Genomic DNA, 10,433 nt, shown 5'->3' on the forward strand with positions numbered 1-10,433 from the left:
GGCTGGGACAGTGGCGTCCACTCTCTGCTCCACCATCCTGAGCCCGTCTGCCTCCGTCCTCCCGCATCCTGCCTCTAAGTCAAAGGAAGGCTGGTGTGCCCCAGGCCTCCTGCACATGCTCTGGGCAGGAAGAACAGGGAATGCCGAAGAAAGGGAAGCTCTTTGCAGCGACCACACTCTGTCTCATTGGCCAGGACTATGTCACCAGGTCACTGCCAGATACTGGGATAGTGAACACATTCGTGTTACAGCCTGCGGTGTGCATTAAGGCAGGAGAGAAAGGAAATGCAGGAGTTTTAATGCCTGTCACATTTAGAAATTCCTCTATTTGACACGTTTTAGTTTTTTAAAATAAAGTTAATGTAAATTCGTTTCCTACTGCTGCCATAACACATGACTACAAATTCTGCGGCTTAAAACAACACGAATTCATTATCTTAGAGTTCTGGAGGTCAGAATTCTGAAATGGGTCTTAACTGGGCCAAAATCAGAGCTGTGACCCTTCTGGACGCCCCGGGGGGGAGTCTGCACCTGCCTTTTCCTGCTTCCAGAGGTGCCTGCCTGCCGTGCTCGTGGCCACATCACGCCGTCCTCTGCTCAAGTCATCACTTCTCCTTCTCTGACTCTGACCCTCCTCCTTCCCTTTTAGGAGGACGACCCTGTGATTACACTGGGGCCCCCTGGATATGCCAGGACAACGTCTCCATTTCAACATCCTTAATACACTCACTTGGGCAAGGTCCCTTCTGCCATGTTAGGTGACTATTCACATATTCTGGGGATTAGGAGGCGGACATCTCGGGACCATTATTCTATCTACCACATGGATACCTGGTTTTAATCAGGAAACAGGCTTTCACTGAAAAACAGGAGTTCCATGTGAGAACCGCCCCCCCCGCCCAAGTCCACTCCCTTACGAGCTACCTTCTGTTGTTGACTTCTGCCGGTCTAAAGCACAGGCATTGCTGCCCTTTCGTAATGGGCCAGCCGGAGGCATTAATCTACTGACTTCCCATCCTCTGCTCCCTTCTCCTGCCCACCTTGGTTGTGAAGGGCCGGGCAGGGCACAGTGTCTGTCAAGTGCTCAGCACAGGCGCTAGGGATGCTCCATGAACAAAATCTCTCATTATTTTTCCTAAGTGTAAAAACGGTAGACCCCCAGGCCTGGTTGTGCAAAATGCCCACCTGCTTGTCTTGCTCCAGGAGATCTTGGAAGAGTTCCCACTGCTGCTTGCGGAAGCGATCCGACTGCCCCAGCTGCTGCGCTGCGTTCTCCTGGACCTCCTGCCTCAAGTACTCACACTCTGCCTGGGAGAGGCCAGTCACGCCTGGGAGCGTCTGAAGGAACAGGACGTCCACAAACTTCTGGAACGTTTCCATGGTGCCACGGTACAGCTCCTGAAGCCAAGAGCACGTGACAGGGTTACAAGTCATGCTCTCACCCTGGGCAGGGCTGTGGGCTTTCCACAAAGCACAGAGGAAACCCAGCGAAGTGAGCTCTCAAATCACACACGCACACACACACACACACACACACACACACACACACACAGAGCAGGGGCAGAGGGAGAGGGAGAAGCAGACTCTGTGCTGAGCTTGGAGCCTGACTTGGGGCTCGATCCCAGGACTCCAAGATCATGATCTGAGCCAAAGTCAGACGCCTAACTGACTGAGCGACCCAGGCGCCCCTAGTTATCTCCTTTAGAAGCACCTATGCAGATGCACAGAATCACACGCACACCTTCACCTTGCTCCTCACACCTTCACGTGCAGCGTATTTCCAAGTACCTCCTCCTCAGAAACAGACTCCAGCAGGTGTATTCCTCATTCACACCTGACAGGCTCTCCTGATATTAGAAAAAAGGGGGTCTTTACCTTCATGGCCCAAGCTCTCACAGGCCTGGCCACTAGACGCAGGCACAGGAAAATCAAATACAGAACATCCCAAGGACATCACTGGAGGGATGAGGCTGTGGTCACTTCAGTGTCACCACAAGCCTTTACTGAAACTGATGTATTTGCTGCCACCCTCTGACATTGGCCCGGTGCTTCTATATGCACCGCTCATTCCTCCAGCAGCAATACCTGATGGACGTTTTGGCCTTGCTTTATGGAGGAGGAAAGTGGGTTTAGTTGGCCAAGATCTTAGACTCCAATCCCAGCTCAAGATAGGGAGTGTCAGCCTGCTGGAAAATGTCCCCTGCTGGGGGTGGGCTCAGGTGGGCTCAGGGGCCACAGGGTAGGGCATCAAGAGAGCATCTGCCTCATGAGTATGAGCTCACTGGACCTACCCCATTCCCTCCATGACAGTGGTTCTCAAACTCAGCTGTGCATCAGAATGCTGTTAAGATGGAGAAACTGAGGCACAAGTTAGATAAGCTGCTCCTGAACCCGTAACTGGCCAATGGCCTGGCTGGGATTGGAACCCAAGCATCTGGCAGGACGTCACTGCTCTACCACACAGCCCCCACTGAGCAGCATGTGGTCTTCTTATGGGGACGTCAGCCATTCCCTCCTAATTCAGTGTGGCCTCATCTTCACTAATTACATCTTCAAGGACCCTACTTCCAAGTAAGATCACATTCTGAGGTTCCAGGGCGACAAGACATTTTGGGGGCTACTGTTAGGAATGGAATTGTGTCCCCCAAGTTCAAATACTGAAGCCCTAAGCTCCAGTGTGACAGTATCTGGAGATGGGGCCTTCAAGGAGATGGCTGAGGGTAAGTGAGGTCGTAGAGTGGGGCCTTAAGCTGATAGGGCTGGTGTCCTAATAAGAGGAAGACCCCAGAACTCTTTCTCTTCATTAGCACATGGGAAGGGCCAAGTAAGGACAAAGCAAGGAGGTGGCCATCTGCAAGCTGGGAAGAGGGTCTTCACCGAACCCAACCCTGCCCACACCTTGACCTTGGACTTCTGGTCTCCAGAACAGCGAGACAGTAAGTGTCTGCTGTTAAGCCCCCTGTCTAAGGCACTTCATTACAGCAGCTGAGCTGACTGATACAGACACTATCCACCCAGTATAGCTGCCACGATGCTGAGGGTTTGCACTGCCCACCTTCACTTGTTTTGATGGGCCTCGGATACCCCCTGGCTCCTTGTCCACCTGGCCTGTCTCCCCCTTCAAAGCTTGGCTCAGCATCTCTTCCTGCAGACAGCTGTCTCTGACTTGGCCTTAGCCCCAGGCATCCCTCACGCCTCCTCTCCGCACCCGTAAGCAGGGATGTTGTAACAGAAGCCAACTGGGATCGGGCATGTCCTGGATTCCAGCTACTGCCTAAGGGCCTCATTCCACCCCCATGAAGAAGGCTTATCATTGTCCCCATTTCGCAGATGGGGAAACTGGGAACTGGAGAGGCCCAGTAAAATCTGGAGGCCACACAGTGGGGAAGGGGAAGAGCCAGGACGCAGACGCAGGCACTCTGAGTCTGGAGAGGACCCCATATGCACTTCCCAACGCTACGGCACTTGTCACTTTCCTTCATGCAGGATGTCTGCATTTTGGCTTTGCAGTAGCTCTGGGTGCTGCCCGAGGCAGGGGCTCTGTGTCTTGGTCACCATCACCCCCTGGGAGGCCCATCACTTTGGAGGGCACAGGTGATCTCCCCTGTTCTCTCGGAGTCAGTCCTCCAGGCCAGCATGGAGTCCTCGTCCCCGTTCTGGAGTTGCATGAGGTTGCCCGGGGAGAAAGGCGGTGCCGGCACTCAAACCCAGGCCTCCCTGTTCTAGGGCCAGCCCTCCGTCCTCACCACTGCCTTACCCGCTGACTCCCACAAAAGCCGGCCTCCTTTCCATCCTGGGTGAACTCGCTTCCAAAGGCCTTTGCCCCTAGGGACATCTGGAGGTCAGAGTCCTGAGCACCCCGGAAATGGAAGATGCCTCTGATAGGACCCTGGTGTGTGATGCGGGGAGGGAGGGACCCATGGAGGGTGTGTGGCTTGCCTGCTCTCCACAGGGCCAGAGTTGGGCCTGAGCCTGCATCTCTGGGGTCCCGGCCCAGGAGGAGGGGGGATTCGCATGCACGTGCGGATCCTGGGGACTCTCTGCAGGTCCCACCACGAGGCCACGTACCTGGCAGAGCACAGCCATGACCTCGGTGGTTCTGACGTTCTCCTCCTCCTCCAGGTAACTCTGGGTCAACCTCTGCCTCTCCAGGACCGCATGAAAAGCCTGCGAATGAAACATGAGCTGAATCTTGTGGGAAAATGCCAATTTTTTTTCCTAGAAAAATTCCCCCAAAGGGCAACTCTCAGATCTGAAGGATGTCCGTCCCTGATTTATACAGGAGGAAACTGAGGCACAGGTTATCACGTGGCTGCAAATTGCAAACCTGATCTCCTGGCCACAAGCCACCCAGGCATTCTGTGACTGGGTTGCTGGGGACCACCACCCGGGCCTGGGGAGACCACCCAGTGGAGCCCACCACCTAGCAGGGTCAAAGCACACAGGCCGTGAGAGGTCAGTCTGGTCGGCCCTGGCCACGTGGCTGCGCCCTGCCCTGAGGAGCCAGAGAATCGCGCGCGGGGGAGATGGGGCAGACACAGGCGTGCAGCCGAGGGGCATGGCGGGTCAAAATGACAGAGGGACAGACTCCTCGTGGGGAGGTCCACGGGGGACAAAGACCCTTGTTCATTTATTTCCTCGTTCCCTCGTTCATCCATTCTTTCATGTATCTGCTCCACCCTTCCCTCCTTTGTCCCTGTCTCCTGAGCCCCCAGCGTGGGCCTGGCCTGTGCTGAGGTGCTGGGCAGAGCCGACCGGGCCACCCTTCCCTGCACTCAGGATGTGCAACGCGATGCCAGGGAGGGGCCAGAAATCTCTGAGCAACATAGAGCAGTATAATCCTACCAGCCTTGCTTCAGATGCATCCTGTCCAGGACAGAAACAGCCCCCCACCCCAACCTTGTGACCTGGAAGGGATCTGGGAGGAGGCTCCTTGGGGCGGGGGGCAAGGTGGACCTTAAAGGGACCTAAATGCCTCTCTTCTGTCCTCAGTGTGTGTCGGAGAAGTCTCCTCCTGGCTTCTCACTGGGGAGCTGCTCCTGCCACCAGGCTGGCCCCAGGGAGGGCCCATGCCTGTGCTCTGCGTGGGGCCTGGATCCAGTCACTGTCCCTCTGTCCCTCTGTCCGAGCCAAAACAAGGTCCAGCTCATGTCAAGGCAAAGGAGAAGGACCCAGACAAACAGTCGGGCCATGGCTGCCCCTTACTTGGTCTCCCTGAACCCTAACAACCCATGAGGTGGGTGCCAGGACTCCCATTATGCAGATGAGGAAGCTGAGGGCTGAGGGGAGCAATGCGCCCAAGGTCACTCAGCTCCTTAGCAGCAAAGTCAGCGTTCCAACCCGTTTCCAGGTGGCCCCAGTGCCCAAATGCTTGACCACTGTGCAGAATGGACAAGCAGGTGCCCTAGCCCCCGTCCATGAGCAGGGAAATACGGGGGCAAAGGCAGGGCTCTCTTCTCTCTCTCTCTCTCCCTGGTCGTCCCGGCCTGTGCTGGTGCTAGCTCATTTCTCTGCCCTCAAGGAGGGTGGCCTCTTGTTTCTTGTCTGGCAAGTCTCCTTGTCCCCTTCCTTGTCAAGACAAGGGCATTTTCTAGCCCGGCCACCTCCCTGATCCTGCCACAGAGCCTCCCGTGCACAGTCCTCCCTTCCCCTGGGCTGGCTAAGGTCACCGGGCTGACACAGGGCAGTGAGCAGTAGACCTCATGTCTGGCCAATGCCAAGGTCTCTGGCTTTCCTTGCACAGTAACAAGGATGAAGCCGCAGCACTCAGCCTGCATGGCTGCTCCCCGGCTGGCTGTGTCTGTGGACGCGGGGAGGGAGTGGGGAGCAGGGTCACCTGGAGGAACTCGTCTGGGGTGGTGCTCTGCTGTGCCTCAGCCAGGAAGCTCCTCTGTTCCTCTTCTTGGGCCAGCGTGAGCTTGGCCATCTCCTCTGCTTGGCGAACCAGTGACGCCTTAACCAGGTCTTTGCCTCGCTGGACAAACTCTGAAATTGAAGTAAGCCCCAGCACATCGCAGGTTACTCCCCGGGCAAGACACTCATAGTCTCCTGCCCGCACTCGGGATGCAGGATGGACCAGCAGGAGCCCCGCACTCCTGCCTGCGCTCATAGTTTTATCTTTCAGGTATAGGTGCTTCCAAAAGGCCAGTGTTAGGAGCCCCTGGCTCTTCAAAGCCCACAGCCCCACGTTATTTGAAGGGACCCTTCTTCCCCTCGGGCCCAGTGCTCAGGACAGAAGAGGCTGCATTTTGTGGTTGTGCAGGGTGACCAGTCAACCTGACCAGGAGATGAAGAAGGGGTATTTTTTTGTGGGGAAAAATGAGGAAGGAATAGGTGACACAGGGAGGGGCAGATGGAAGGACAGGAGAGAAGACTCCGGGTCTGTAGGAAGACAGTGGCATCTCAGAGTGCAGTTGAGATTTAAAACTCATGAGGATGAGTTATTAAATTAGCAGGAGCTGCAAGAAGGCGGGGCAACCCAAGGGCAAGGCCCTCTGCCTGGTGGGGAAGGTGAAGGCGGGCAGAGAGGCTGGGGTCTGAACCCCCCTTCGCCCCGCAGAGGTCACTGGGCCGGCAGCGTGCCAAGGATAGCACTGGGCGCTGGGCGCAGGCTGCTCCTGGTGCAGAGGAGTTGAGAGAAGGGGAAGGGACAATCAGTGTCATGCCGGATGAGGAGCAGGGTGGTGGGAGGAGAAGGATGAAGGGTAATGGGCAGTGTGGGACCCCAGGGAAGGCTTCTGGGAGAGGAGATAAAGAAGAGGTGAGCCAGATCCTTCTCCCCTGAGTTTTGGGGGAGATGCTCAGTGTAGAAGCTGGAGAAGTCAACGAGGGCCAGGCCACCAGGGGTCTGCCGTTCTGGGAGATGTTTGTTTCAGCATTTCATACATACATACACACACACACACACACACACACACACACACACACACACACTCTCCACATTTGTAAGACAAGCACACTTCCTTGGGTTTTGTCTGGGAATCTGTTTAGCCTCTGGCACCAAAGAAAAGGGTGTGACCAGGTGGCCAGAGAGACCAGAGTCCTCCCTCTGCCCAAGGTCCTCCCTCCATGCCCCGACTGTCTCCCTGCCTCCCCTGTCCTGTCCAAGTTCAACAGAGCCTGATCAGTGGGGTTCCTTTGGCATCCTGCCCCTGCCAGTCTGTGCTGCTGGGGCCCCGTCCCGCTAGGAGAGCCCAGGTCCCCGTGTGAGATGACCCCCAAGGCCAGATGTGCTCAGTTCTACACAGTCCAGACTCCAGCCAACAGCGGGCTTCCATGTGGTCACAGAAGCCGTGATGCCGAGTGACAAAGACCTCATGGAATGGCCCGAGGCCCCAGCTCTGAGTGCCTCCCTCTGACCCCATCTCTGAAAGGCAGCCGGCAGGCTTGGCAGAGAGGACACGAGCCACTGCAGACAGAGGACCAGGACACGGGCTGCAACAAAAACCTGGCGCCATGCACTGGACCGTGTCCCCCCAAATTGATACTCTAAAGCCCTAACCCCTGAGGGACTGCATCTGGAGGGTAAACGAGTTTGTGAGACTGGGGTCCTAATCCCCGAGGGCTGGTGCCTGAGAAGAAAAGGAAGAGGTACAAGAAAGCCCTTCTCTGCTACGTGAAGACACAGAAGGCTGCAGGCAGGACTCAGTTTCTCACCGGAACTGACTGGGCTGGCGCTCTGTTCTCGGACTTCACTGCCTTCAGAACTGGGAGAAAAGAGAGGGCTGTTGTGTAAGCCCCATGGTCTGTGCTATCTTGATACCGTGGCCCGAGCTGACCAAGACCCCTGGAGACTCCCTGGCCCTACAGCGTCCACACCCATGTGGGTGTCAGAGTCCGCTGGGAAAACTGTGAAGCACACGACTCCGTGCCCTGCAGACGTCCTGACCGAGACCCCAAGAGGCTGCCCGCCTCTCTGCTTCCACTCCCGGCCCCGGGTGAACGTGCAGACTTGGACCCGCGCTGGGACCAGCGATGAGCTCTCCCCACTGAGGGCCTGGGGCAGCCGGTGCTGGAGGCAGAGCTGGTACCCTCCCTGCAGCTAAAGTTTCTTCTTTCTAACGATGGGACCTGGACTAAGTCTCGGATGCCCTCAGTATCTTGAGCCCTGACCTGCCCACCTCCCAGGGTCCGCCCCAGGAGCTGGGGTGGGCACGAGAAACAACCCCGTCGGGTTCCCTCTCCTGCCCTCCAGGCTCAACCATTGCCCACCCTCGCCTGCGCTGCTGAGCAGGGCCCTGGGACTTGTGTAGGGCCATGGGTTGCAGCTGAGTGCCATGTGTCATTTCTGGGCATTGCCACCCTCCTTTGCTCTCTGCATGGTCCAGGTGATTCTGCTGCAGGAACACCAGGGCTTCTGTCAGCCCGGTCACTGACGGCTAAATGCAGCCGGCAATCCCAGACCCTAGGGGCAGCCTTATGGGGAAGGCAAGCAAGGCTCAGAGCCGGTAAAGGGATGCAGTCCCCAAGGGCCGGAAGGGGATCACAGCCTGTGCTGGTCTCCCGCGTGCTGCTCCATGTCTCCTGACGCTGCCCCCAAGGCCTGGCCCCCCTCCCCCACCCCCGCACAGGAGGGCTGTGCACCCCGGACCCGGCCATGGCTCACTCACCGCTGCTGAAGCGCTCCGCCTCCCCCCAGAAGGCCTTGTGCTGCTGAGTGAGCAGCTCCTCTTTCTGCTGCCCGGAGAGCTTCCCCTCGATGGTCAGCAGCTCCAGGCCGCGGGACAGGGCGGCCAACCGGCATTTGGTCTCCTCCTGGATTTGGAGCTTCAGGGACTCGATCACTTTTGCCATGTGCGCCCGCCCCATGGTTCTCTCCAGGGTGTCCTGGGAAGAGAAACCCCCAGGTCAGCATCCCGCCCGGCAGCAGGGGTCTGCCAAGGGCAACGGGCTCCGTCCTGGAGCCCCCGCTGCCTGTGAGCAGAGTGAAGACCGACTGGCTCTCCCTCCGCTCCTCCCGCGTCTGCTCCTTGGCTGCAAACAGAATCGTCCGTCACAGGGCTGGGGTGAGGCTGACGCGGGGTACCAGGCGTTAAGCTCTTGGCACAGAGTGAGAGCACGTCGGGGGCTGCTCTTCTGGGAAGGGGTTCAGTGCGTGCATGTGGCCAGAGAGGGGCCTTCCTTATGGCCATTCCTCCCCAGTCCCTGGGGCCTTTGGCCTCCACAGCCCTGAAAGGGAAAGGCAAAGGCAGAGAAAAGGTCACAGGAGCCCTTGGCTTTGGAGCCTCAGAGAGCCTGGGATGCAGGGTCTGAAGAGGTTTTCGATGGTGAGACTGACTTCACAAGTGGCTCCCTCGAGGTCAGACTTGAGAACGGCCCCCCTGCCCCCTCTGCCCCACCACGGCATCATGACTCAGGACAGGACTCTTGGAAAAGACACCTCCCTAGGGCAAAAAATGCTGACCAGCGGCAGATGGGACCCTGTGGGTCCAGAAGCCTCAGAGGGCAGCTGCTCCCCCCGGCAGAATGAGCGTGAGGACCGCAGAAGCGGGAGGGGGGGGGCGCTGCTGTGTGCAGAGGGAGCACGCCTCTCCCAGCTGGGCATGGCCCCAGCAGACACCCGAGTCCACCTCAGCCCGTCTCGTCCTCCATGCCAGCAATCCTGCCTCTTCAGACGCCCCTCTCTTTCCTTCCTGCCGGCCCGTCACAGCCAGCTCAGGCCCTACTCACGTCTGGTCTGTTGTCCCAGCCTCCCACCTGCCCCCGTGCGCTCTGCCCCCACATGGCGGACAGGGGCCTTTCTGAGAGGCAGACCTGGTGCTGTCCTATGGCCCAAACCCTCTAGTCACTGCCTTCAAACCAGGTCTGAACTCCAGGGCATGGTGCATGGTGCCCCTCGGTGCCCCGAGGACCAGGCCTGGCTTTGTCTCCAGCCTTGTCCACACACCTTCTTGCTCAGGGCCGCCCAGCACACCTGGCTCCCAGCTCTGCCGGGCCTCCACTCGAGGCCCTCCACCTGGAGCACCTTCCCTGTTCCTCTCACTCCTCGGCCTGCTAGTCCTCATCCATGCTGGGCTGGGCTGTGGGGTGCCTTCCCTGATCTCCCCCACCCAACAGCGGGCCCCTCCTCCATGCTCCACGGCCCCATGTGCTCTGTCTTTAAGGAGCTAATCACAAGGGACAGTCCCAAGCTGGACTGAGAGCCCTTGAAGACAGGGCAGGGGCAATGTCTGAGCTACCCACAGCCAGGCCTGGGTCTCACTGTTTGTTGAGCGGCACTGGTCTGTGTTCTGACAACGTGTGAACAGGGCAAGAATAAGGATCCCCCAACTACAGACAAGAATGCTGAGGTTTATTCTGGAAGGCCACATAACTAGCCCAAGGACAGCGGCTTTGAACCTCCTCTGATTAGACGCACCTGACAGCCGTCGGCAGGCCCGTGACCGCTAGGGGGCGCAAGAGGATAAGCGCTGGGTGGCTGCGCGCTGGGTGGG

The 10,433-nt window shown here is 58.0% G+C and overlaps 1 protein-coding gene across 1 annotated transcript in view; it reads right to left on the reverse strand.

Annotated features, from left to right (window-relative positions):
* Positions 1 to 10,433, reverse strand: part of EVC (EvC ciliary complex subunit 1) — a 68,397-nt gene that overhangs the window by 22,702 nt on the left and 35,262 nt on the right. Inside the window, exons 9-12 of the mRNA XM_073891416.1 lie at positions 8,610 to 8,826; positions 5,837 to 5,985; positions 4,069 to 4,167; positions 1,186 to 1,398 (exon numbers count right to left, since the gene is read on the reverse strand). Coding sequence (XP_073747517.1) covers positions 1,186 to 1,398; positions 4,069 to 4,167; positions 5,837 to 5,985; positions 8,610 to 8,826 — 678 coding nt within the window. The remainder of the gene's footprint in view (positions 1 to 1,185; positions 1,399 to 4,068; positions 4,168 to 5,836; positions 5,986 to 8,609; positions 8,827 to 10,433) is intronic.

Source organism: Callorhinus ursinus, unplaced genomic scaffold (assembly GCF_003265705.2).
Source record: "Callorhinus ursinus isolate GAN/ISIS: 27379988/994484 unplaced genomic scaffold, GSC_fseal_2.0 scaffold4, whole genome shotgun sequence".
Taxonomy (NCBI): Eukaryota; Metazoa; Chordata; class Mammalia; order Carnivora; family Otariidae; genus Callorhinus; species Callorhinus ursinus.